Source organism: Sinocyclocheilus grahami, unplaced genomic scaffold, assembly GCF_001515645.1.
Source record: "Sinocyclocheilus grahami isolate Dianchi unplaced genomic scaffold, SAMN03320097.WGS_v1.1 scaffold982.1, whole genome shotgun sequence".
In the NCBI taxonomy this organism is placed as follows: Eukaryota; Metazoa; Chordata; class Actinopteri; order Cypriniformes; family Cyprinidae; genus Sinocyclocheilus; species Sinocyclocheilus grahami.
In genome coordinates, this window is record NW_015506161.1 from 491738 (window position 1) to 518715 (window position 26978).

General features: G+C 36.2%; 1 protein-coding gene across 1 annotated transcript in view; it reads right to left on the reverse strand.

Moving 5' to 3' along the window:
* Window positions 1-273: 273 nt before the first annotated feature.
* Window positions 274-26978, reverse strand: part of LOC107565122 (proprotein convertase subtilisin/kexin type 5-like) — a 47875-nt gene continuing 21170 nt past the window's right edge. Inside the window, exons 5-17 of the mRNA XM_016250335.1 lie at window positions 24999-25087; window positions 22819-22991; window positions 21440-21652; window positions 16815-16915; window positions 15920-16023; window positions 12606-12723; window positions 12332-12520; window positions 12008-12144; window positions 9657-9782; window positions 9465-9567; window positions 4876-4979; window positions 2049-2187; window positions 274-1959 (exon numbers count right to left, since the gene is read on the reverse strand). Coding sequence (XP_016105821.1) covers window positions 1797-1959; window positions 2049-2187; window positions 4876-4979; window positions 9465-9567; window positions 9657-9782; window positions 12008-12144; window positions 12332-12520; window positions 12606-12723; window positions 15920-16023; window positions 16815-16915; window positions 21440-21652; window positions 22819-22991; window positions 24999-25087 — 1759 coding nt within the window. The 3' untranslated portion in view covers window positions 274-1796. The remainder of the gene's footprint in view (window positions 1960-2048; window positions 2188-4875; window positions 4980-9464; window positions 9568-9656; window positions 9783-12007; window positions 12145-12331; window positions 12521-12605; window positions 12724-15919; window positions 16024-16814; window positions 16916-21439; window positions 21653-22818; window positions 22992-24998; window positions 25088-26978) is intronic.

Consider the following 26978-nt stretch of genomic DNA (forward strand, 5'->3'; position numbering starts at 1 on the left):
TTTTTGTCTAAATGGTTCCATAAAGAACCTTTAACATCTGAAGAACCTTTCTGTTTCACAAAAGGTTCTTTGTGGTGAAAGAAGGTTCTTCAGATTATAAAAAGGTAAGAAAGAGATGGTTCTTTAAAGAACCTTTGACTGAATGGTTCTTTGTGGAACCAAAAATGGTTCTTCTATAGCATCGCTTGAAGAACCTTTTAAAGCACCTTTATTTTTAAGAGTGTAGCCCAGAATCTTAACGAGTAAACAAAAGTAGTCTCTTTTAATCTCAGTCTTGTTTTTATTTTAAAGTTCATTAATAAAAAGATCAGTAACCCAGTTGTTTCATCCAGTCTTCTCTACATGATCAAACATTTTTCTTGGCCCTGACTACAACACATCTTCATCTAGACTAACTGTTCATGGCAGTTGGCTAAAAACAGAAATATAAAATAATTTTAGAAAACTTGATCATCCATTTTCCCCTTTTTTCAATTGAACGTGGGTGCAAAATATATTTAAGGTTAATAGTGATAAAAATACATATATACATTAAGAAAAAAAACGTTGCCAGAACAGAGTAAATGTAACACATTTGAACATAGACTGAATCTCGTAATCCTATATAACATTAGTTATGTAACGTTGCATGTATTGAGTTTGCAGAAAACGTACAATCATACAACTTTTTTTTGTGTCATGAATACACAATTAGCATGAAGTGGTTGGACAATCCCATCCACAAAACACAACTCATTTGAACTATGACCATTTATAAATCTTTTTCATAAATAAAAGGCTACGTCATCTTAAACCACATCATTCATAAATAAAAGACATAGAAATCCCCTTATCATTGCGCAAAAGCGGATTGGTCAAACATGTCCTTAATGAATGTAGAAGTCTAATTTGTGTTGTGTAGTACTATTAGTATAACTAAACATTTCACCTCGTTTCTGTCCTTTATTAAAACGTAATATGGAGTATTAAGTATTTTTTCTGTTTCCCAAGACACTGCAATAGGGACAAAGTAAATACGGCCAATATGATCAACTGAAAATCTAGACGATTCGAACTCTCAAATATTTGTTGGAAATGTGAATTCAAAAACATTCTCTAATAACTCCATTATGTCAATAGCACCAGTTACGTATGTGAATCACAGACTTGTTACTTTCATAAAGACCTGGAATATTGAACTGACCATTTCAAAGTCGAGCAGTTTAACTTTTCATTTCCAAGACGAATCAATAAAATATAAATAGTTCTGGAGGGAAGCGGCTGAAACGAACACTGCGCTGTAAATAAAGTTCCTTATTTCACATGAATCATTTAGGATCAATATTATGGAGTTGTTTTTTGAAATGGCGAGATATAAAAATGCACGCTTAGGGATTTGTTTTAAAAATATACAATGGCCTGATGAGATCAAATGAATTAAACGTGTTTCAAACCTCATTTAGCTACCACGACTAAAACCTGTACTTCAACCCAGTCAACGATTCTTCAGGGATCACTTAAGTTTAGGTTTCACGAAAACCTATTTTTCCACTTATGCAACGTTAAATAAACCAATCAAGTAAAACGTTCACATGCAACACAGAATAAGGATTTGGGGTTAAATGTGCTTGCTTAAGGGGAAAAAAGGTATTTGCAAAATAGAATTTTCTTGTTATTTTGGGATGAAATGTAATCTGGACACATCTTTCCAACATCAGAAAAACAAAATAAACAGACCATAATTCAACCCCATGCAAAAACTAAATATTTTGTTTTAAAAGTTTCTGATCAAAAACTGGAGGAAAGAAAACACAAAATTAAGGAGCTAACCAAAAGCTAGCATGGATGAATCTACAGTACTCACCATCTTTGCAGATGGTGCTGACGACACACACGCCGTTTTCCAGGTTATAGCCGCTCATGCAGGTGCTGCAGTTCCTCTCCCCCGGTCCTGCGCAGACGTAGCAGGTAGGATCACACCTGCAGGCACAATCACAGCCGTGATGCATCGTTACCCCTTTAAATGTAAACACTTACTCAGATGTCACGTTTAGCAGTGAAATACTGACTTTTGACAGGACTTCTGGACATCTCCGTTGTCTGTCGTTTGTTCTGCCAAGTAATATCCCACACTGCAGCTGGAGACGCAGCGCCACTCCTCAAAGTAATAGCCCGGAGCGCACTCATTACACGCTTCCATACCAGTTCCTGAGCACAGGGAATACCATCATGTTCCCAAAAAGCCAGACTGCAAATAATTAGGAATACACTTTGGAATGTACACACAGAGACATTCTTCCGGAAAGGGTTTCCTCTGAGAATGCTTGGAAGCAACTGACACGAGTGTATTGGTTACAAAAACACAAATCACTTGTAGGGAAACTAATTTTAAAAGGTACATATCATTATGGATGCGAGCTAATATTAAAAATCATTAATTCCCTGAGCTGTTGACATTTATATGGAAGCCCATTTCTGCCATATACAAACATAAATCAGTATGAGATACTAATTTAAATTATGAGATAGTCAAAACGATGACATAAAAACTCTAGCATAAGTCAAAACTGACATACTAAGTCATAATTATGATAAAGTTATAATTGAGTTATAATACATAACTGTGACATAACTCAAAAGTATGACCCAAGTCAATTATGAAATAAAGTTGAAACTGACAAGTCAAAAAGTATGACAAAAACTATTAAATGAGTCAAAATTATAACTTTCTAGGTCATAATTAAGAGATGGGTAAAACTGAAGTAAAAATTTACAAAAACCCATAAATAATTATGAAAGTAGTCAAAATCATAACACATAGGGCCAGTTTTAAACCGTCTTGGCATTAAAATAGTACTGTCAGGATTTTCTAAAGTGAAGAATTAGCGCTGAAAAGGCGTGGACACAGTTATTTTTGCACCTGACCTTATTGAATATGCATTTGTAGGAGTTTCCCCTTCAGACGCAAAATTTATGGGAGGAGAGTATTCAAATTAATCACGCAACACGATTTACTAACATTTGCGCTCGTCAAATTACTGGTATTTGCGCCATTATTTAACGCCCTAAAAAAGCATGTCTTAAAGCAGGCGGTAATTTGCGCTGCTCTTGGTAGATTGCGCTGGTCATTATGGAAATAATCTGGCTGTGTCTGTTTTCTTTAATGTGCGCATTGTTAGTAAATCACACGCTGAATTTTCCCCTCCCATCTGCGCTTTTATGGAATTGCGGTCCAATGCTAATTTGCCCCGTTTAGTAAATCTGGCCCTAAATCATAGTTATGAGATTAACTATTATGACACTGTCAAAAATATCTTAATTTAGACTCAATGATAGTATATACATTTATTTATTTTTGTTTACAGTATATCAATTTAAATCTCATAATTATCTCATAATTTGGGCGTTTAATCTCAGAATAATTACAGAACCTCAGACACTTTGATACTCTGAGATGGAAAATACAAACATAGTTTACTTGGTATTAGTTCAAGTGTACTTAGATTGTAAGGGCTTATAGGGAATTTCTGTTTAGGTCAACTGGATGTTGTTCGACAAACCTAAAAAGGGTGAGCCATGACCTTTGTTTATTGTAATGTTACTCTAGCTAAGTGTACATGGGGAAACCATGGCATGACCATACCAAAGCTACTATCAGGGAAAATAATGTTGGTCGGCTTATATCTATAGTAGTGGTCGTGACCTCTGACTAGAAATAATGTTGTTTTATTCAAGTGTGTACAAATCTATGGGGGCTAAATAAAAGTACTTTTAGAATGAGCAAGCATAGGAGCAGCTGTCTAAATTATTAGTCAATTACCTCTGTCTAATAACCAAGACTGACGAGAATGTGTCTGTAAGACACGCTAATGGCCGAAGCGATATCTTAGAGCGATATGAGCACCCGAATGAACAAGTACAATAATATTAAAGAATAAATAGAATAATCAGATGTCTAGATAAATTATCCTATAAATGATCAATAATAATTGCCATTCTAACTCAAATGTGAGGTCATAATAAAATAGAGTCAGATTTTAATTTAACCTAAATTTAATAACTGCGCGCCGAAAAGACCAAACACGCAGGAAACCTTCATCCACCATTGGATACCTCCATTTGGCCAATTGTGTGGACCTTTCAACTTTTTTGTACCTCATCATTTTGACTTTCTGTAACATAATTGTGACTTAATTTACCAAAGCATGAGCTTTTTTTCTTATTTGGTGAAAATGTGCTTCCTTGGATTGAGAGTCGACTCAAAAGCTTGTTTACAACGGTGTTTATTACTTTAATTACCAATCTATTACACATCCCAGAAGAACTTTAATTAATCGTAGTGACTTGAATCAGAAAAGCTTTTTGTGACCAGTGATTCCTTGAGAATTATGAGCGAGTCGTTACAATAAAGATTGAAAATCTGTTGTTAAAATCTGGGGCAGAATCTGAGCTAGCAACAGTAATTGTGCTGGATAAACTATATTCAGAAGCAAAGCACTGGTTGTTCTGTAAAGCCTTAGTAATTAGCTGCCATTTCTGGACACTGGAGAGAACAGTGCTGATGTAATAGTCTCAGAAGGTACTTCACAGTCTTGCCAAGTCTTGAACTTCAAAATGGCATCATACAGTGCATCTTTTTTTGTGCCCAGGATGATTATATACTCTTCATTTTTGGATGCAAATTGCAAACTAAAAGGTGCGTATATGCATTACCAAAAAATAATAAATAAATAAAACAAAAAGGAATAGCCAATCAGTATTCTCTCCAAAAGAATATAGAAAACAACTACTGGAAGTTATATTTTATAAATAGCTTTTAAGCAAAAGATCATAATCAAAGCCTACTGCAAAGCTAAATGGAAAATAAAGTACCATAAATACAGGTAAAGTGTTTACCTGCACAGGTGGCACAAGTCGAGTGGCACTTTTCACATGCTCGTCGGTGCCCATTATAATAGGTTCCAGGTTCACAGCTCAGCTGACACTTATTCCCCTGTAGACTAGCAGAAAGACAGAGGTAAAGAAAGTGGGAGAGACAGAATGGAAGAGGGAATTATTCAAAGGGGTTCAATGCTGAGACTGAGCCACAAAACACAAAGTTATTTCCAGGGTTGGGGAGTAACGGAATACATGTAACGGCGTTATGTAATCAGGATACAAAAATCTAGTAACTGTAATCCGTTACAGTTACATAAAAAAAAACAAAGTATTCAGATTACAGTTACATTTTGTAAAAAGTGGGAAAACAGTTCCTGGTAGAGCCCTGCACGGGCCTCAAATATAGGCCCTAGCCCGGCTTGTGTCCGACAGCTTATCAGAATTACCGGCCCGTAACAGTCTTTTTTTCCCCTTCTCCCTTCTCCCTTCTCCCAAAACACTTTATACTAATGTTTCAGCTATTAAAATTGTTCAGTTTTGTATGTAATGGTAAAGTGATTATATTTTGTTTCGTTTTTTTATTAAGTTAATTTAGAAAAACGTTTTGAGCATTTTTGTTCGTTACAATTTTTTGTTTTTTTTAAAGTAACAAACAAGTGGCCAGCGGCAGACAGTGAGCTGATCATAGCTTATGTTTGATTAATTTAGCCTTCTCAAATCATCACGACTTGCCTAAAACAAAATCTATAGATATAAAACAGGTCAAGCATATAACAATGTTTAAACATTAAACCTAGATAAATGTGCGCTGTATTCAATAGTTTGTTCGGAGAGTGCAAGCTAAAGTGCGCTTTGCAGGACATGGAGGCGCCAGCGCGATCACTTGCATGTTTTCAGTGGATACACCGTAATTTTTGCTCATAAAAGTAAGAATAATATATCATTTGGAACTGTAAAGGGTCTACTTTTATTTGTGTGCACTCACAATATCAACAAAACGTTGTGCCTTTATAAAATAAAGAAAACAAACATGATGCGCTTTCTGCCATCTCGGTCTTGAACAGGAGCGCTTCACAAAAATGAACCGAAACTCAGTGAATAGATGCCTCACAGACATGATAAATATATCAATAGAAAGCATTAAATTACTACTTAACGAAATAAAAAAAATTATAATCATAATCTGTAAAGATGCACTTCTCTCTAAAGGCGCATCTAATGAGATGGCGAGTCAGGATCGACAATTTCATCCTTGTGACACAGACTCAGAAAACAAAATATAAAAATAAGGAGAAGCCTAAAACAGGCCCGAGGCCCAGCCCGCATCTGAACTATGATGTGAAAATTGTCCCGAAGCCCGGCCCAAGGGGTGTGCAAAAGTCGGGCCCGGACTGAAATGCAGGGCTCTAGTTCCTGGTTCTGTTGACACATGTTGACTCACGTGAGCCGCCTGCTGGTGCATGCGCAAATAACACCCGTCTACAATTATACAATTACTCAAAGGCGGGATGAATTAATTACGATGCTTCCTGCTGGGAAAAACGTTTTCATGTCTGGAAGTTTCACAGTTATTTTGTTTTAAAGAGGATAAAGGAAATAACATAGTTGTACAGCGTAAGCTATGCATGAAGACTCTTGCTTTAAAAAAGGCTACTCAACCAACTTGAACATTTGCAAGTCCGACTAGCACGGAAATCATCATATTAGCTCAAATTTAGTGTTTGTTAGTGATCTAAAATTCCATGGTGTGCATGACTGCAGTTGTAAGTTTTCTAGCAGAAAATGAGCCTAAAAATTTAGAAATTAACATGAGTCCCCACAACCCGGATCAGTCAATGAAATAAAGAAAGATAGCATTTCACGCGCATTTCGACATGTAGGCTTATTTTAAAATGGACTAATATGTATATGGTGTACATTTTTTAATGTTGTGTATAAACTAGGCCTATATTTATTTTTACTTGTACATGTTAAAGAAATAAAAAAAAAAATAAAAAAAATAAAACTGTAATACTAAACTGTATAGCCACCTTTTATATAAATATACGGGCTGTAATATCTAGATGGTGAAACAAGACACGATTTTTAATAGTTTCAAATAGTTTTTACTATAGTTTTTATTAGTTTTAATTTTAAAGTCATAGTTAAATAAAAGTAGGCTACTTAGATATAGCTTTTTTGACTTATTTACTTATGTAACTTGAAGTAATCCAAAAGTAATCAGATTAAATTACTTTTATATTGTGGTACTTGGATTACGTTAGTGAATACTTTTTTAATTAAATAATTTGTAACTGTAACGGAATACATTTAAAAAGTAACCCTCCCAACCCTGGTTATTTCTTTAAACCGTTATACGTCACGGTTTAAAAACTGTGAGATGAGCCTCCATAGGGGCCGCCAGAGCATATCAGGGGAAAAGAATAGTGAATTTACAAAGTAAAAACCCATGAAAATGAATATTATCATTGTTGGTGTGCAAAATAATAATGGTGACAGCAGGTGGAGCTAAAAAACTAAATATTTAGGCATTGGCTCTCATCCAGGGGCCCAGGACCCTCTAGGGGCCTCAGCAAACTTCCAAGAGGGCCACAAGATGACTTAAAATTATTTTAAATAAGACAAAACAAGCAATAAAATAAGCTAAAACCTTAGCAAAAATCAAGACTGTAAACTGGCTTTATATTTTTATTTCATGTACAACTGCCATTTCAAGAACCAGGATTCCTGAGGTCTTGGAAAACCTTGATTTATGAGGAAAAGTTTGATTAGTACATTTATAAAATAAAAAGTATTTTCTCTAGTTATGTCAAGCTCAAAAATATTTTACTATATTTTGGGTAGAAACTGCTATTTGTGAGTAAATAATAATAATAATAATCCTTTAAATCGCAAATGACTGGAACAATCATGCAAATGAAATGGCGTCAAAATGTAAACACTGAAGAAAATTCAGTTATCATTTTACTGAATTATTTTTAAAAATCCCTTATGGAATTTCCATGTGGCTTAGACTTTTATTCATTTTTATTAATTTGACTAAATGAACATATTCAATTGCCAGTTTCAACATTTCAAAAATAAATGGTTGCTAAAATAACACCTATACACACACACACACACACACACACACACACACACACACACACACACACACACACACAGAGTGTCTGGATAGATGTGAGATGTTAGCAGGGGCACGCAGACACACAGCTGTTGTCAGCATGTGCTTTGATGTTTTTATAGGAGTTAATTAATCTTTTAACTCCAAGTCAAATTATTTTCAATAATAATAATAATAAAAAATAAAAAAAAGAGTACTTTCAGTAATACAACCTTTCTGTAAATGCATTAAAAACTTTCTAGATTCTTTAGTAGCTCTAATTATGTTACGCAATACACACGCTTCATGTTGGGGTCTTCACTCTGTAGGGTGTTTATTTTGCAATAATGACTGACTGGCTGTATATTACCCAGTTCATTATAAGGTTACATACCAGACAAATGAATACATTGATATTTAATACTGGTTTGAGTTTCACACAAAAGTTGAAATAAACGTACAAAGCTCTTAGAAATGTACTCATGTATTCATGCTGCTCTCATGCACTACTGTTCAAAAGTTTGGGGTCAGTAAGATTCTCTTTTCTCATTTATTTCATTAAAAAAAAACAGGAATATTCTGAAATATTATTACAATTTAAAATAACTGTTATCTATTGTAATATATTTTAAAATGTAAATTATTCCTGTGATGCAAAGCTGTATTTTCAGCATCAGTACTCCAGACTTCAGTGTCACATGATCCTTCAGAAATCATGATGATTTGATTTCTTATGATCATCAGTGTTGAAAACAGTTGTGCTGCTTTATATTTTTGTGGAAACGGTGATACAATTCAATATCACCATTCAAAAGAACAGCATTTCTTTGAAAAGGAAATCTTTTGTAACATTTTAAATGTTATAAGCATTATAAGTGTCACTTATAATGAATTTAATGCATCTTTGCTAAATAAATGGTATTATTGTAATATAAAAATTGCACTACCCCCAAACATTTGAAAAGTAGTTTATATTTCACATACAAAGTTCAAATTTAATGACTAAAAATGTCTTAACACATCTTATAATGTAAATAAATATTGATGAAATATATGTTCCAGTTTAAGAATATTTTAAGCATACAACATTTATTTTCTTTTACAAATGTTATTTAATTATTTACAAATATCATTATTAAATTAATTCTAGTTCAATCTGAACTAACCTTGTCATGTCATAAAAAATATGGAATTGAATATCAGATATTTTAAGACACTTTACACCTCTACACAAAGGATCTGCATGGATATGTGAAATCATTTCATTTTTTTATTTTTGTTTCATGCAAATGTGTGCACATTGGTTCTACCACATGAGATGCATTTTTTATATTTGCTTGCTTGTATCAGTTAATGTATCCAGAAAAAAAAAACAATGGGCATTATGTTATATATAAAAAGTTTATACAAAGTAGTTTTAATTACAAAAAAAAAAAAAACACACACACACACACCAATCAAGTATAGTTATTAAGATGTACTGATGTTATGAAAAGCTGTGTACCTGGTGTTGTTCTTGAACTTGAGGAAATAGTGGAGGCAAGTGATGCACTGCTGGGGCCCTGGACCCTCACAGCCGTTCTCACCACACTCAGGGTGGCACGAGCCTTGTGTGAGAAAATAGAAACTGATCAGTTTTCACAGTGATGGAATATCCACAATACTCAGTGATGCACAATATAATTAGAGTACTTACCCACATACTCCTCACTGTACTCGTCATCAGGCTGAGGCTCCGCCAGTGAGCGGGGCTTGTCACTGCGGAACGAGTATGGATGCACAGAGGTGCCATAAAGTACCAGAGACCACTCTTTCAGCTTGCCTGAAATGAATCGCAAGTCAGTCGATGTGCAATAAAACTAAACCCTCATTTATATCCTTCAATATCCCAGCATATGCCTTCCTTCTCTTTAAGATCGCTGAGGGATAATCATGGTCAAAATAAACACTTCTTCCTTCAAAACGCACTTCCGTTTTTTCCATGCTGTAAACAGCACCTGCTCTTTCACTCTGTGCTCTAAAAAACAGAGCACCAGTGATCTAGGTGGTGTGTCGCGCGGGGAGGCTGTTGGAACAAGCGCTCTATGGCAGCGCTGTATACCAAGATCCATGTCCGTTAACGGCAGTCCCAACTCCGATTTCATAAGGGCATCACAAATAAAACCATAAAGTACCAGAGACCACTCTTTCAGCTTGCCTGAAATGAATCGCAAGTCAGTCGATGTGCAATAAAACTAAACCCTCATTTATATCCTTCAATATCCCAGCATATGCCTTCCTTCTCTTTAAGATCGCTGAGGGATAATCATGGTCAAAATAAACACTTCTTCCTTCAAAACGCACTTCCGTTTTTTCCATGCTGTAAACAGCACCTGCTCTTTCACTCTGTGCTCTAAAAAACAGAGCACCAGTGATCTAGGTGGTGTGTCACGCGGGGAGGCTGTTGGAACAAGCGCTCTATGGCAGCGCTGTATACCAAGATCCATGTCCGTTAACGGCAGTCCCAACTCCGATTTCATAAGTCTAAATCGATGAACTTTGCTTGCATCTCACTTTGTTTCTCCAACAAGTCAATGAGTGCATCACCTGCCGCTCCGTTCCATTCCTCAATATCGGCTATACGTTGTTCTGTTAACACGATTGCAATGTGACACTGATTTTATACAATAGTAGTTCAATAAACAAGAAGTTAAAATGAAGTGACTTACATTTTAGACACAATATTGACTGTTTTTGCTGAATTTCGCAAAAAACAAAAATAGTTCCAATCAAAGCCACAGCAGAACTGTTGTGTTTCTCCCAGCAACACAGCTGTGTTTTGTTACCGAATGAATCCACATTTTTAAACAAATCGAGTGAGTCAATGATTCAGTAACCTATTCATAAAGACAGTCACTTGCCTCGACTCCGAATGAATCAGCCGTTTGAAGAAATCGGTTAATGAATGACTAAATGACTCACTCATTAAACAGGTAATGCCGCCACCTACTGATGGTTTGGTTCCATATGTAAAGTATCATTGCATTTTTCCCAACATTTCTTATTTGTATGTTCAAAAAATTATTTAAAACATTAATCTTTTATAATTATTTATGCATTCGCAATTTTGCAGTGTAAATGCATTTATGGCACCTCAGCTTCATCAAACAGTCTGTGCCACTTCAGATGCAGCTTTTGTGTTTCCTGCAGTGGAAAGATGGAGTTACTTGATACTGATATCATTAGAATGGTAACAATCCTAAAGTTTCTTATTATAACTGAATTAATTGAAACAATGTAAGAATTTGATGTGAAAGATGACCATTTATAAACGTAGTAGGAAATGACATCTGTTTTGTTATATACAGCAACTCATTTTCAGTGAACTGTTATTCTAGCTCATTCCAGTCACAGAGCACTTTATTTTGAGAGTTGTTTAAGTGAGAAAACATTTGTAACTTAGTCCAGATTGGGGAATTGTAATGTTTAAGAATTTCTTTTAAGTACATTTACTTGGATTTTTGTTTGTATATGCTGTCAATTATATATCTTAGAAAAAAAAATCGGAATCGGCAAAATTCAGTATCGGCAGGTCACACCTACAAAAAAAAAAAAAGGAAATCGGAATCGGCCAAGAAAATTGCAATCTGCATCTCTGATTTTTTATTTTTTTTTTAAATGACATATCGCATTATTTCTAAAGTTTAAAGATTTTTAACATCTCATTATAACTAGATATTATATCGTTAAAACTACATATTTTGTATGTGACCTGACAACAGGCGAAACGGCCGTCACATCCAGGTTCAATATTCCGCCTGCATTATTGTCAATGAATGATTGCCAACGTTAACTTGAAATCTCACACATCAATTAATTAACTTTAATCACACTACCTGATCTGTTCAAATGTAATCATTGTAATCACCGCAGTCAATGTTGGTACTGTGGTAGTTTTAATAGCGGTACACCACACAATCCAAAAGTTTATATATATTTGTGAAAACACCTCTGTGTAAGACCATGTGGCTGAAGTAACAGGTAGTGTGTTTTGCTTGAAGAAAGTACCTGGTGCTTTCTGGCTCCTGAGTTGGGAAGGAGAGTCATAGATCTCTAGTATCCAGTCTCCAGCAGCTTTCTCTCCCCAGCAGTGAGTTGTCATGAATTCCCAGTTCTTAAAGCCCTCCATTGAGTGATCAAACAGCCTGCAGTAACAATAAACAGATGCTACATCACAGCACAAAATGCACTTAAAAATACTGGACCAATTCAGTGGAAATCTGGGAATTCTTCCACTGGATTTCACCAGGGAGAAAGAACAAACCACATTATGCAGTAATTCTATCAAAGTAGCCATTTACTGAAGATAAGTACGTAGTCTGTATATTGTACCTATTGGCGAGCAGCTGTGACTTTGTCCCTGATGGTGACGTTAGGTTGATTGACAGGTCTCCTCGTCGCGGGTGCGTAATTGTTATACGCACGACCACATGCTCCAGATAAATAACGTGATGGTTTGCATTATCCGTGCAGCCTGTTGCCTTGTATACCGAACGAACGACATGCTCTGGACGGATTGTTCTACGGGAAACAAATTTATTATGTTTAATTTATTATGACTTATATAACAATATAAATGTGACCTGCTGTTGGATGCTGCATATACCTGATTTGTTTATCAGCATTCTCCACACAGATGTGTTGTGGGGGAACCTGTTTCCAGCGCTCCGCCTCTTTCACCATGGCCTCCGCGTCCATCAGCCCAAAGCCATACAGGTGACTGACTGTAAGAATATTTACAACTTAACTGTTCAACAAAAAAAATAACAATATGCACACAGATTTAGAGTTACTATGAACACCAAAATGACCATCAATCATGATGCAGATCAGTGCTATTTTAGTATCATTGAAATTACAGGTTTTTAAAATATTTTGAATTGGTTTTTATTTTTATATTTTTCATTTAATTTTAGTAAACTTTTTTGTAATTTTGTGGTGTATTTTGGCCATTTTTATTTTATTTTAAAAAAAAATCAATATAGATTTGATTAATTTTGATTTCTTTTTTAGTTGTAGATATTTTAGTACATTGTTAAACTAAATGAAAATGAGAAATGATGCCTTGGATTATAAACATTTCTATATTAATCCCCCCCCCCCCCCCCCATTTTATTTCAGTTAATGTTTGCCCCTTAAAGACCAAGAACATTTTTGCCTGCCCTTTTCTTTGTTTTTTAAGACCTATTCTAGCAGTCAGCATCAAGTGTCATATATCATTATAAACAGGAGAACTTGAAGTTTCAGTCTAGTTAATTTAATATCCCAATATACCTTTTGTTTTCTCTAAGAATTAATGAATTTCCAGAATTTTAAGAAAAACGCAAGCAACAATTGGGTGTTTTTTACTGTGTACTCAAACAGAAACTCCTGAAGTTTGGATTTTTTTCTTTAGAAAGTTGTATCGGGGTGTTTTACACTTCCAAATAAAATTTTGTCCACATATAACATTCCCCAAGCAAGTTATAGCCGTTTATTACAATATTGTTATAGGCGCTTTTCAGTAAAAAAATTGTCTATTTAGTTTACTAGCAATATAGATGTGTCCAAAAAACGTTTAGGGAGTACAGAAAATGGAATCAGTGTTATATAATAATAGGACACAGTAAAAAAAGTGACTTTTTTTCCGATAAATATATTTTCAATCCGAGTACAAACAACAACAAGCACAACCCGTGCAGCTAATAGTGAAAACAATTGCACAAATTGTCTTCTGCAACAAAAATACAAACAGTGCAAATGATTCACAAACTACGCACAAAATGAGTGAGAAATATATAGAGTGCAACAGAATTTTTAAAAAAAATGATCTTTATGAACTACATAAGAATTATTTACATAATGTACATAATGTAAATGGATCGATCCGCTGGCTGTACCAAAGTCCCTTTCAAGGAAAGTCTGTTCACTCGGCCGATAAAATTTTGTCCACATATAACATTCCCCAAGCAAGTTATAGCCGTTTATTACAATATTGTTATAGGCGCTTTTCAGTAAAAAAATTGTCTATTTAGTTTACTAGCAATATAGATGTGTCCAAAAAACGTTTAGGGAGTACAGAAAATGGAATCAGTGTTATATAATAATAGGACACAGTAAAAAAAGTGACTTTTTTTCCGATAAATATATTTTCAATCCGAGTACAAACAACAACAAGCACAACCCGTGCAGCTAATAGTGAAAACAATTGCACAAATTGTCTTCTGCAACAAAAATACAAACAGTGCAAATGATTCACAAACTACGCACAAAATGAGTGAGAAATATATAGAGTGCAACAGAAATTTTTTTAAAAATGATCTTTATGAACTACATAAGAATTATTTACATAATGTACATAATGTAAATGGATCGATCTGCTGGCTGTACCAAAGTCCCTTTCAAGGAAAGTCTGTTCACTCGGCCGCCATATTTGTAATGCCTTTGGGCAGCTCAAACAAGACCAAGTCCTATCTAAATTAATGTGGGAATCCTGAAATCTCAAAAACTGCTCGCCGAACTTGCGATTAAATTACATATTTCAAATCAGCAACAAAATCTGAAATGAACTGCCCCATGAATGTTGTTTCTTATGCTCAAATAGCATTTAAAAAGCTTATTTTTCAGGCTAGACCAGCCAATGCGCATGCGTAGCTCCAACACGCTTATGACGGTGAATGCGCATCGGCTGGTCCAGCCTCAGGTTTCTATTGGTGTGTCCCAATTCGCATACTATCCATCCTAAATAGCATTCGAAAATAGAATTAGTATGTCCCAAATCATAGTATGTTGAAAAGAGTATGCCAAAGATTCCCGGATGGTCTACTACTTGAGATTAAAATTCGAAGTGCAGATCGATGCGCACTCTAACAGCTAATATTGCCCACAACACATTGCGTGGTGGACAAGGATTTGATTAGAACTACAAACATGCATAAAAAGTGTTTAAAACTACAAACATGGTGGATATGCGAGACCGACGGACAGGCAGAGAAAGGGGTTTGAGTGTTAAATAATCAATGTCTAACCTGATCAAAAATATTTATTTAATGTTATGCACGTTATATTTAATCTGCAGCAACATTGTGAATTTTTATAATGACACGTTTGGTCATTCACTTTTAAATGCATCATTATGCATACAAGAAGAGAGTTCTCGGCATGATAGACCCGCGTCTTTATGTCTTAAGTGAACGTAAACAGTTGAGAAAGAAAACGCATGTGTGTCAGTTTATTAGATCCATGCATTCAGTCTTAAAGTGACAGCAGCCTAATAAACCTGCTGCAGCCTGTGTCATTAATGTTAATCAAACAACAAAAGAGGGAAATCTCTTGCTGCTCTCGACTGAATAACTTATGTCATTTTAATAGGGATAAATCTATATTTAATTTACAAAGAGAAGACTATGCAGTGTTTTTTGGTACATAACATACAATTTAATTAGTACTTTATTTCTAGTGCTTGAAATTTTTCACGTAGGTCTATTTCATTTGTATCCATGTTCTGCTGTAGTTTTTAGTACTATTGCTTGTAATTAGTTTATTTGCTCACTCTTTTGCTTATTTTATCACTGAATTTGTCTTGAGATTTTTATTTTATCACTTTATTTGTCTTGAGTTATTTTTTACACGTTATGCTTTTTTTGTGGTATTGAAATATATAGAAGTTAAAAATGCTGATATCATAAAAGCCTTAAAGCAAAAATAACTATATTGTGATGCCATTAACGTGAAATAAAATTACTCATATAGTGATATAAGATTTTGGTATTTTGCCCAACCCTACTCTGGAAAACCCAGAAGACTGAGCATACAATAAAATTAACATCTGAATATTTTTGGGCATGCTGTATTTCACACAAGCATCACTTACAATCTAGTGATTAAAACAAGACAGGGCAGTTTAAAGCGTGTTAAAAAAACTTTTAAAAAGGCTGTTACCATTATAACCAGCAGCATTGGTTTTCCAGTCAGGAGCGCTGAGATGGCCAGCACGAGATGTCTTCACTATTATGTGTTGCACGTCTCGCCACGTCAGGAAAGGACTGCAGCAGAGAGTTAGAAATATGATTATTGGACATTTGCAACTATGTGACCATTTGCGTGACTAAATAATATCTCCAAACTGGATTTTTTTCCAATTCAAATCCAATTATTATAATCCAAACAATCACACTGGCCGCAGTTTTCAGCTGTAGTTCACAGAGTCTCATTGCCTGGATGTCTGGTTGAAACATTCGCTCCCATAATTCACCGTGCACAGTGGGATCAAACATCAAACCAAAGACAGATGGATGCCATGTGTCCCCGAATATCCCCCCGAAATATTGAAACAATCTAACTCTGTTTGGTTCACTGCATTGTGCTGGGAATATACAGTCACATGGCAGCCATACGTCAAGGTTTTCCTCAATTTCCTGTGTGAAATCAGACACAGTTGAAACTTACGGGAAGCACGCTGCTCGCTACACGGCGTTTAGAGTCCCAGCATTTTGAAGGGGCCTGGATTTTTCTTGCACTTTTGAAATAAGGTATTGATGATCTATAAGGACTGACCTTCTGAATTAAAGGGATAGTTCATACAAAAATGAACATACAATGGTAGTCAAAGTCAACTGTTTGGTTATCAACATTCTTAAAAATTTTCATTTTTGGGTAAACTATACCTTAAATTCAGAGGGTCAGTAAGAGTGTGAAAAGTAACTGGAGTTTATAGCATAACACCTTCATGATTAATGGATAAATATGCTAATTCCACTGAAGTGGCCTGGAGCAGACACTTCCACTAAAGAACTGTTAGAGAAATGAGAGCATACAGTAGTTTGCTTCCACTTACTTGGCTTCCAGAGCAAGAGCAATGATCCCTGCCGCCATCGGCGCTGACGCTGATGTTCCAGTGTGACTGTCTGTGCAGCGCTGCCTCAGATCAGTTGTGATCTAACAGGAGAGCCAAAAATAATTCAGGTTATTCTTGTGCACGGTATTTCCATGTGTTAATCTGTGAATAAAGTGAACCTGTATAGACACTGCATGTGAGTAACATAACGTGAAGTAACCAAACTTGACCGCTCCTGTTATAATACACAACACTGTCTACATTGCGAGTATGTGATAGACAGTTTTGTTGCATTGCATTTTTGTATTTTGATATTTGAGTTTAGTTTTAGTTAACTTTATTTTTTATATATATCATTTGCATTTTTGAAAATTACTATACTTTTTTTTGTGTAGTTTAGAATTATATAGTGTATTAATTTGCATCCCGTCTCACACAGGGCCACAAACTGTTCCATCTGCTGCTTTAATCACACACACTATACTTAGTCCAAAAAGAAATATTGCCAAAATTTAAGTTTTATTTGTTAAATGCACTTCAGCATACTGGAGTACTTACTGACAATGAAATGTGCTATAAATGTGACATTGTGCTACACTTAGCAGTAAATTACCACGACTTTGGGGCATCTGTGATTCAGCAGCATGGACTGGATCCACTCAGATACTGTGTCAGCATCAGTTTGAAGATTGTGAGATTCATGCAATAAAATCTTTGAAATATATTCATTTGGATCAACTAAATGAGACTCTAATTTCAGCTGCGTGATGGATTTCAGATTTACTCCACTCTAAACGTCAGATACACAAAAAACAAAGTGTGGTTGGTTGATTTATAAGTCAACATCCCCCTTCCTGTCTAATTGGACAGTTATGTTTTATTTATTTACAATAAATCAGACCAGAAGTCTTAAAGTCCCAATGAAATCAAAATCAAGTTTTTTGGCTTTCAGTATGAATATGTTAGCCTTAAAAGAGTCATATAATGCGATTAAGTTTTCCTTTCTCTTTGGAGTGTTACAAGCTGTTCGTAAATAGATAAGATCCCTAAAGTTGCAAAGACTAAAGTCTCAAAGCCAAAGAGTTATTCTTTATAAAATTTAAGACTCGTCCACGCCTACATAAAACAGCTCGTTTAAACACGCCCCCACATGTCTATGTCACTGTGTGGGAAGATTTGCATAACACCGCCCAAATGTTCACGCAAAGAAAGAAGGCGTAACTTTGATTCTCGCTGTAGTATTGTTGTTGCCGCCGCCGCCATGTCGTGGAGACGCTGTGTGTTTCGTTGAGAAACGAAACTACTTTGTTTGTCCTTCCAAAAGAGGACACGACTAGAAATCAGTGGTTAAGTTGTATTTACAACACTGTTCCAGAACAGTTCAAACCGAATATTCAGATGTATGCAGCGCATTTTACGGAGGACTGTTTCCTGATCCTGGGAGAGTAGACTACAATACCGGTGTTCTGACAAATAATGCTGACTCACAGCCTGTAAGTACGTTTTTTTATATTTAAAGAATTTGCCACTGATGATTCAAACGCGAGTTTTCAGCAGTGTAGAGTAGCGCTTGTTGTTTGTCGTTTCTCCGATCACAAATGCAGACATGGTTTTATCATACCTGCAAACTCACAAGAGATCAAAAAGGTGACATAGTTTGGAATATGACCCTTGTAAAGGGGTCTGGGGGCCCAATAGTTTTAAATATGAAACCAAACCACCAGTAGATGATGGTAAATGACTGTTTTAATGAGCGAGTCATTAGTCATTCATTCAAACAGCGGATTCATTAAAAAACAAGGCAAGTGACTTGTTCAAAAACGTGGATTCACTCAGTATCGAAACACCGCTGTGTTACTCGGAGACACAAAACAGTTCTGCTGTGGCTTTGATTGAAACTTCGTCAGCGAACTTGAGCAAAATCAGTCAATATTGTATTACAAATTAAGCGAATTTTGTGTCTGTTTAACTCACAATGAAGAACTTCTACGTCGACGACATGTTTACATGCGGATGTAAGCGTAAGTGTGCCGTCAAAACGGACCGGCTGTGAGATGAGGTGTGTTCGATTTAAAGCAGCAGCAGCGCAGACCGACCAGACATCAAAGTACCGCGAGAGTGATTCGACAGCATGCAGAGCCATCTGCTCTCTGTAGCTCTCGCGGTGCTTTGATGTCATACAGCGATCGGTCTGCGAATTGCTGCTTCAAGTCGAACTGAGAAACGGACTTTGGTCGAACACACTCCTGTCTACCAGCTTGCAATTTACATTTAGAAGACATAATTGAATGCTTATGTCTTCTAAATGTAAATTGCAAGCTGGTCTTACAGTCTCTCATTTCCGCCAATATGGATTAATGACTGTGGCTTTGATTGAAACTTCGTCAGCGAACTTGAGCAAAATCAGTCAATATTGTATTACAAATTAAGCGAATTTTGTGTCTGTTTAACTCACAATGAAGAACTTCTACGTCGACGACATGTTTACATGCGGATGTAAGCGTAAGTGTGCCGTCAAAACGGACCGGCTGTGAGATGAGGTGTGTTCGATTTAAAGCAGCAGCAGCGCAGACCGACCAGACATCAAAGTACCGCGAGAGTGATTCGAAAGCATGCAGAGCCATCTGCTCTCTGTAGCTCTCGCGGTGCTTTGATGTCATACAGCGATCGGTCTGCGAATTGCTGCTTCAAGTCGAACTGAGAAACGGACTTTGGTCGAACACACTCCTGTCTACCAGCTTGCAATTTACATTTAGAAGACATAAGCATTCAAATCTTACAGTCTCTCATTTCCGCCAATATGGATTAATGATTTTGATGACATCACCCTGCACTTCAGCTTCTCATCAGATTTTCTGTCCAATCAGATGTTCTCTAGAATCTGAAGTGTCCCGCCCTCTACACTATAAACAGATATCAGTCACTTTTTTCACAGAATTAGTATTTTCTGTACGGTGAATGGCTCATAGTGCACTATATAGTGGATAGGGAAAGATTCAGACAGTGTAAATATGCTTTCGATTGGGGTGAATAAAGTATGGTTTCACGTGAACTACCGCAGCGCACACAGTCTGCTCCGGTCCAGAGACAACATATCAGACCCATTTGAATTCCATACAGAATGCTATATTTTATAGAGATATGGATGAAATTCTATTGGCTATTTAGAAAAGGGGGCAGAGCTGCTCGATATGTCCCACCCTGACTTCCTGTTTCAGTTGAAATTACATCAACACACTGAATAATAATAATTCAAGGTACTTCATGGGACATTTAAGAAGATTTGCAATATGAACGTAATAAGGTGCGTTTACACGACAGTGATTTCACTCAAAGGCAAAGCGCACAAGTTTTTAAACATAAAAAAGTGTTTTTCTCTGTAATTGTTTTTTTCCCCCCATTTTAAAGGTGTGGACACATTTACCATTTTTCTACAAGCGTAATCCACTCTTTCAATATCTGAATTCACACAATCAGGAGTTTCATGTGGGAGGGAAAGATTTACAGATTTTGCTACAGGTTCAAGTTCATCACATGAACTATGATATTAACAGTACACAATCAACCTTTTTTTGCCAAAATTTTGTTTTCCGTACAGCTGTCTAAAATATTTTCACTGCTAATATTTATCTTTGTAATGGTTGCCTTTAATAACAATAACTCTGGACTGGTTGATAATAAACGTGTGTAAATATAAGTTATCTAGTAAATGGACAATGTTGCGAAAACTTGGAAATTCAGTGAACTATAATCTGAGCTGAATGAACTGAAAACTACAGGATATCACAACAAAGAGAAGTGCTAATGTCTGTAACACTGGGCTTCAGAATGTAAACATGTATGGTAAAAAGAGTTTGAAAGCCGGTGTGGAATTTCACACGTCACTCTGAGACAAGCTGAGAGACAGGGAAGAAGCGTCGCTCTGTAACTCTCAGAGGAGTGTGTAAAACTGTGTGTGGGCTGTAAACCGCAGTGGTTAACACCAGGATGCTCTCATGACACAGTGACCAACAAAGCAGATCAAACACACATGCATGGCCAAAGAAGCAAATGAAAATGCATTAGATGTATTTAAACAGCAATACATTGGAAAAATGATGTGAGAGACAGCTCTACTTTTCAAGATATTGTGCGGTTCACTGGTGTTTAACTTCCAAAAGGTTTCCATAAATATTTGAATGATTAAATGTGCTTCAGCTCATTTTTTAGCACAGATTAATATCAAGTTTCCACCCATTTGGGGAAAAAAAAAATGTATTCTAAAGCTACAAGCCAAAAACAAAACTTTCTTTCTTCTGTTAAACACAAAAGAAGATATTCTGAAGAATGTTGGTAACCAAACAGCTGACGGTAGCCATTGACTTTCATAGTATGGAAGAAAATGGTATGGAAGTCAATGGCTACCATCAATATTTGGGTACCAACATTCTTCAAAATATCTTCTTTTGTGTTTAACACCAGAAAGAAACTCAAGTTTGGAACAACTTAAGGGTGAGTAAATTATGACCATTTTCATTTTTGGGAGAACTATCCCTTTAAAATGAATTAAGCAGCAGGCCTGTTTTATGAAAAGCAAGTTTACTCAGTGCTGAAGATCTAGTTTGAGCGTCTTCTTGATAACTTACGATTTTGCGGTCGTAGTTCTCTCCGCTGCTGTAGGTGGTGGTGAGGGTGGAGGCGCACTCTTCCAGATACCAGGGCTTGCGGCCGCTCTCTGCCGTGCTGCTGATGGATATCGTGTAGATGCTGTTGGTGTAGCCGTCACATGAACAGTGATCGCGACTCCGACCGCCATTTCCTGACGCCCAAACAAAGATTGAGCCCCGTCCTTTCCTGCCCTGTGAAGAAAAAAAAAACATAAGACAACACATATATTAAACCCATTTTACTTCCCTTACCAACCTCCTTTTTCCTCCATTTTCCTTCTCATTACTGTAACCAACAAATATATTCTATATCAATGAATTAGTGTTAGTGTTTTTTATATAATATTATTATTACGAATTTTAAATTCATATATTTTCACAAATACATATATTTTTAATAAATATATATTTTCAGTTTTAATTTTAATTTTACTTAAGTATTACTTAAGTTTTAGTAATTGATTCATTATTATTAGTTTATTATATTTCTATTTAGCATATATTTCTATTTCAGTTTTAGTTTTAGTAATTTTAGTATTTAAATTAACTTAAAACTTAAAATATTGCCTAGCCAACTAACTGAAATAAAATAAGTTTAAATGGTTACCGGTTTTATTTAAAAAATAAATAAATAAACAAAATGTAATAGTTTTAAGAACAATAAAAACACTGGTGGTTAAACTACTACATTAACTTAATTTATTTAAAAATATATATATCTATTCAAAAAGTTCATCATTTCCAGACAGGATGATTTTCATTGCCATATTACAGTAAAGAGAATCTAACACGAATCATTGAGAATAATTTACAAACATCATCCGGATGCATTACGGTAATGAAAATGTGTCTCAATTCTAAAAAAAACAAATATAGTCGACAAATATAGTTTTTTTTTTAACTGACTGACAGCCCTACTTGAAACACTCCAAAGCAGGAACTAACAGCATCAGGACAATTATAATCTCCAAGCATTAATATCATCCAGCCTTTTGTGATGAGAGGAGACCAATATTACCTGATGTCCCTGAGTCTCACATACCTGAAACATGCCTAAACCACTCCAAACACACCTTTGGCATAAGATACAGGCTAATTACTGATTGTGACTCATGACTCAGGGAAGATAAACTAAAATCCCGTTCTAAAGTTCACTGGCATAGCAGGTGGTGAGTGTGAGAAGGAAAGGAAAACACCCTAGGTGGGCCAGACTGCTGGAGAAACGTGACTGATGACCTGAAAATTACACTTGCTGATTTATGAATGCCACATCATATGGAAAAAAGACACTTTCAGTTTCAGGAAAAACACAACACACATATCATATTAACTTCTATACATGCTGAGATGATTCTTACCTGTCTGATGCCGTTTTCAAAGGCCTGTCTGGCGAGGGAAGCGGGCCCATCCACGGTTTTGCCATCATCATCTGGACCCCAGCTGGCACTGTAAATATCTATGTGTTGAGGGTGTAGACTCAGTGATTTGGCCTCTACCATGTCTGTCACATCTCCGTCCAACATGCGGACACCTGCAGGACAAGCCCAAAGAAAAAATATATGCAAGGCACTGAAGATCAGTGTGGCAATGACGTCCAAAAGACGTTCAAACCTACACATTTCCAAAATGAACTAGTCAGAGGGATGTTGTCTAAATGACTAGTCAACTGATCTATCTTAAGGAAGCCCTGAATAATTAGGCTTGGATGTATTAGAGGGTGTGTATACATATGCTATCATTCAAAAGTAAGAATTCAGTTTTTGTTTTGCTTTTTAGCAAAGATGCATTACAATGATCAAAAGTTACAGTAATGAATTTCATAATGTTACAAAAATATATACAGTATTTCAAATAAATGCTGTTTTTTAATGTTATATTATTCAATGAATCCCGAATAAAGTGCATCATGGTTTTTGTTACAAAAATAAGCTGCACAACTATTTTCAACTCTGATATTATGCAATGTTTCTTGATCAGCAAATCAGCATATTAGAATGATTTCTGAAGGATCATGTGGCTCTGAAGACTGGAGTAATGATGCTGAAAATTCAGTTTTGAATCACAGAAATAAATTACATTTTAAAATGTATTAAAATAAAGAAACAGTTATTTTAAATTGCAATAATATTTCACAATATTACTGCCTTTACTGTAGTTTTGATCAAATAAATGCAGTTTTGATGAGCATAAGAGATTTCTTTAAAAACCTCTGAAAACCTTACCAACCCCAAACTTTTGAATAGTACTGAATATGATGTTTCCTTACATTCATAAACAGATACACAGAATGTAGGTGTATCGAGTTTACACAAGCTGTTATATTTTTAAATTGGCATTACGTCTTTAAATAAAATGGCAAAAGTCCCAACTTGTAAAAAAACTAAAAAGGACCAAAATTTATTTAGTTGACTTCCAAAAAATTGACCATAATCTATAAAAGTTGTCTGTGCAGGTTTTCAGTCATGCAGATGAATATAGAATATCAGTGCAATATTAGAAATATTAGTTCCCGCTTTTAAAAATCTTATCTGAGTGATTCCAACTGGCAACATCCAGCAGAAGAGTGTTTACACTACCAGTCAAAAGTCTGGATACACTTAAATGAAGTATTTCTTTTGATTTCTTTAATACAAAATTAAGTATTTCTTTTGAAAGGTATACTCCACCCCAAAATGAAAATTTTGTCATTAATCACTTACCCCCATGTCGTTCCAAACCCTAAAAGCTTCGTTCGTCTTCGGAACACAATTTAAGATATTTTGGATGAAAACCAGGAGGCATGTGACTGTCACATTGACTGCCAAGTAAATTACACTGTCAAGGTCCAGAAAAGTATGAAAGACATCGTCAGAATAGTCTGCCATCAGTGGTTCAACCGTAATGTTATGAAGCGACGAGAATACTTTTTGTACGTGAAAAAAACAAAAATAATGACTTTATTCAACAATTTGTCTCCTCTGGCATCACCATAGCGCCATTTTGGAGAATAACAACTGAACGCAAGCAGCGCACGCTCTTCTGTGTCAGCCGCGACACAAGGATACGTTTTCTGTGTATTTACGCTTTGATTTGAACGAAAGCAGCGCATCCGTGCAGGGGTTAAGTGATTAACGACAACATTTTCATTTTGGGGTGGAGTATCCCTTTAACTTTCTGAACTAAAGCTTTTTCCATGAATGATTTTATTGAAAAATAAATTGAGCCCATGTATGAATTTCTTAGCAAAACTTTTTTTTTATTAATAATTATTAAATTATTACTAAATGGATAAATTGTACAGTGTGCAGAGCTGTAATCTTATCATAGTAATCTAGCGACTTTGAAGAACATGTATATGAGCCAGTTTATTTAATGTAACTTTTTTGGTCACTACAATTGATATACTAATTTGTGTTATTTCACACTTTTTACTGTTGTGGGGTACCGGGTGCATACAGGGGCACTGTATTCACAGTGTGTGCGAGAGTATGAACAAAAGGCAGAATTCCCAGGTACAGCAGTGGATCTAAATCAGACAGTGACCGTCAGCCACACTTACCCCCAATCTTGGCGTTGTAAGCGATGCCCACCGTGCAGTGCGAGTTGTTGGCGGACGCTGCTACTTCACCAGCGCACCTCGTGCCATGCCTGAACACAACACATCAGACGATAGTGTTAGTACTGACACACACACACACACACACACACATTCACTGACTGCATAAACAAAGACTGGAGACCCTTATGCAAGCACAGACACTGCTGCTGACCTATTACACACTCACTACAGAAGGAACGCAGAAGTGGACTGGAAACAGAGAGAGAGAGAGTGAAACAGCTGGGCTGAAACTAAACATGTGCTTCCATGGCCAGCAGAGCTAACCGTGCAGTGCGAGTTGTTGGCGGACGCTGCTACTTCACCAGCGCACCTCGTGCCATGCCTGAACACAACACATCAGACGATAGTGTTAGTACACACACACACACACACACACACACATTCACTGACTGCATAAACAAAGACTGGACACCCTTATGCAAGCACAGACACTGCTGCTGACCTATTACACACTCACTACAGAAGGAACGCAGAAGTGGACTGGAAACAGAGAGAGAGAGAGTGAAACAGCTGGGCTGAAACTAAACATGTGCTTCCATGGCCAGCAGAGCTAAAACACAGCAGCTAAATATTTGAGATATTGAATGAAAACATTTGAGCGGTTCCTCCGCTTCAGATGCAACGGGGATAGATTCTTGACCCAAACTAAACCCACATAAATCAAATACAAATCATCCGCAAAAAAACACACTAAAATGCTCACTAAAGACAGAGACAGACAGATGGAGAGAGATTCGGCTGTGGAACCTCCAGCAGTGAACAGCTGCATAGAAAAACTCACGCTACCATGGTAACCACAGTCTCCAATCTAAGCCATTTAAAAAAACAAAAAGAAACAAAGATTGTAAAGATCCATAGCAGCACCAGATCCGGGATGAGACCAGGGTTCGGTCGCCATCACAACCATAAACATTTACAAGGTCAAAAGGTCAAAAGGCCAGAGGAACTCCCAGGTGGTCCGTGGACTCGATCCCAGTGCCAATCCAATAACTCCAACGATTATCCAATACTGAAACATTTCATTGAAAATAAATGTACGATAAAATCCAAAAGACTGACCACTACAAGTCTACTTTATTGTTCAAAGGTTTGGGGTTGTTTAGATTTGTATGTTTTTAAAGAAGTAACTGTTTTCTATTTGAATACATTTTCAAATCAAATTTATTTCTGTGATCAAAGCTGATTTTCAGCATCATTACTCCAGTCTTCAGTGTCACATGACCCTTCAGAAATCATTCTAACATGCTGATTTGCTGATCAAGAAACATTTCTTATGGTTAATGTTGAAAACAGTTGTGCAGCTTAATATTGTGGTAAAAATGTGACTTTTTCAGCATACTTTGATGAACAGAAGGTGTAAAAGAACAGTCTTTGCTGTCACTTTTGAAAATTTTAAAGGATTAGTTCACTTCAAGAATGAGAATTTCCTGACAATTTACTCACCCCCATTTCATCCAAGATGTTCATGTCTTTTTTTCTTCAGTCGCAAAGAAATGAAAGGGGTCCTATTATGCTCTTTTACAAAGTCTTGATTTTGTTTTGAGGGTGTACTAGAACAGGCTCTCATATTAGGTTGTTCGAAAAACACATTTTTCACATATTTTACATTATTACAACACCTCTCTCCCCAGTCTGGCATGAACGGCTCGAATAGTTCCTGTATCAAATGAAGGCCCGCCTTCTGAAATACGAAATGTGCTGTGATTGGTTAGCTGGGCCAGTGTGTGTTGTGATTGGTTAGCTGGGCCAGTGTGTGTTGTGATTGGTTAGCTGGGCCAGTGTGTGTTGTGATTGGTTAGCTGGGCCAGTGTGTGCTGTGATTGGTTAGCTGGGTCAGTGTGTGCTGTGATTGGTTAGCTGGGTCAGTGTGTGCTGTGATTGGTTAGCTGGGTCAGTGTGTGCTGTGATTGGTTAGCTGGG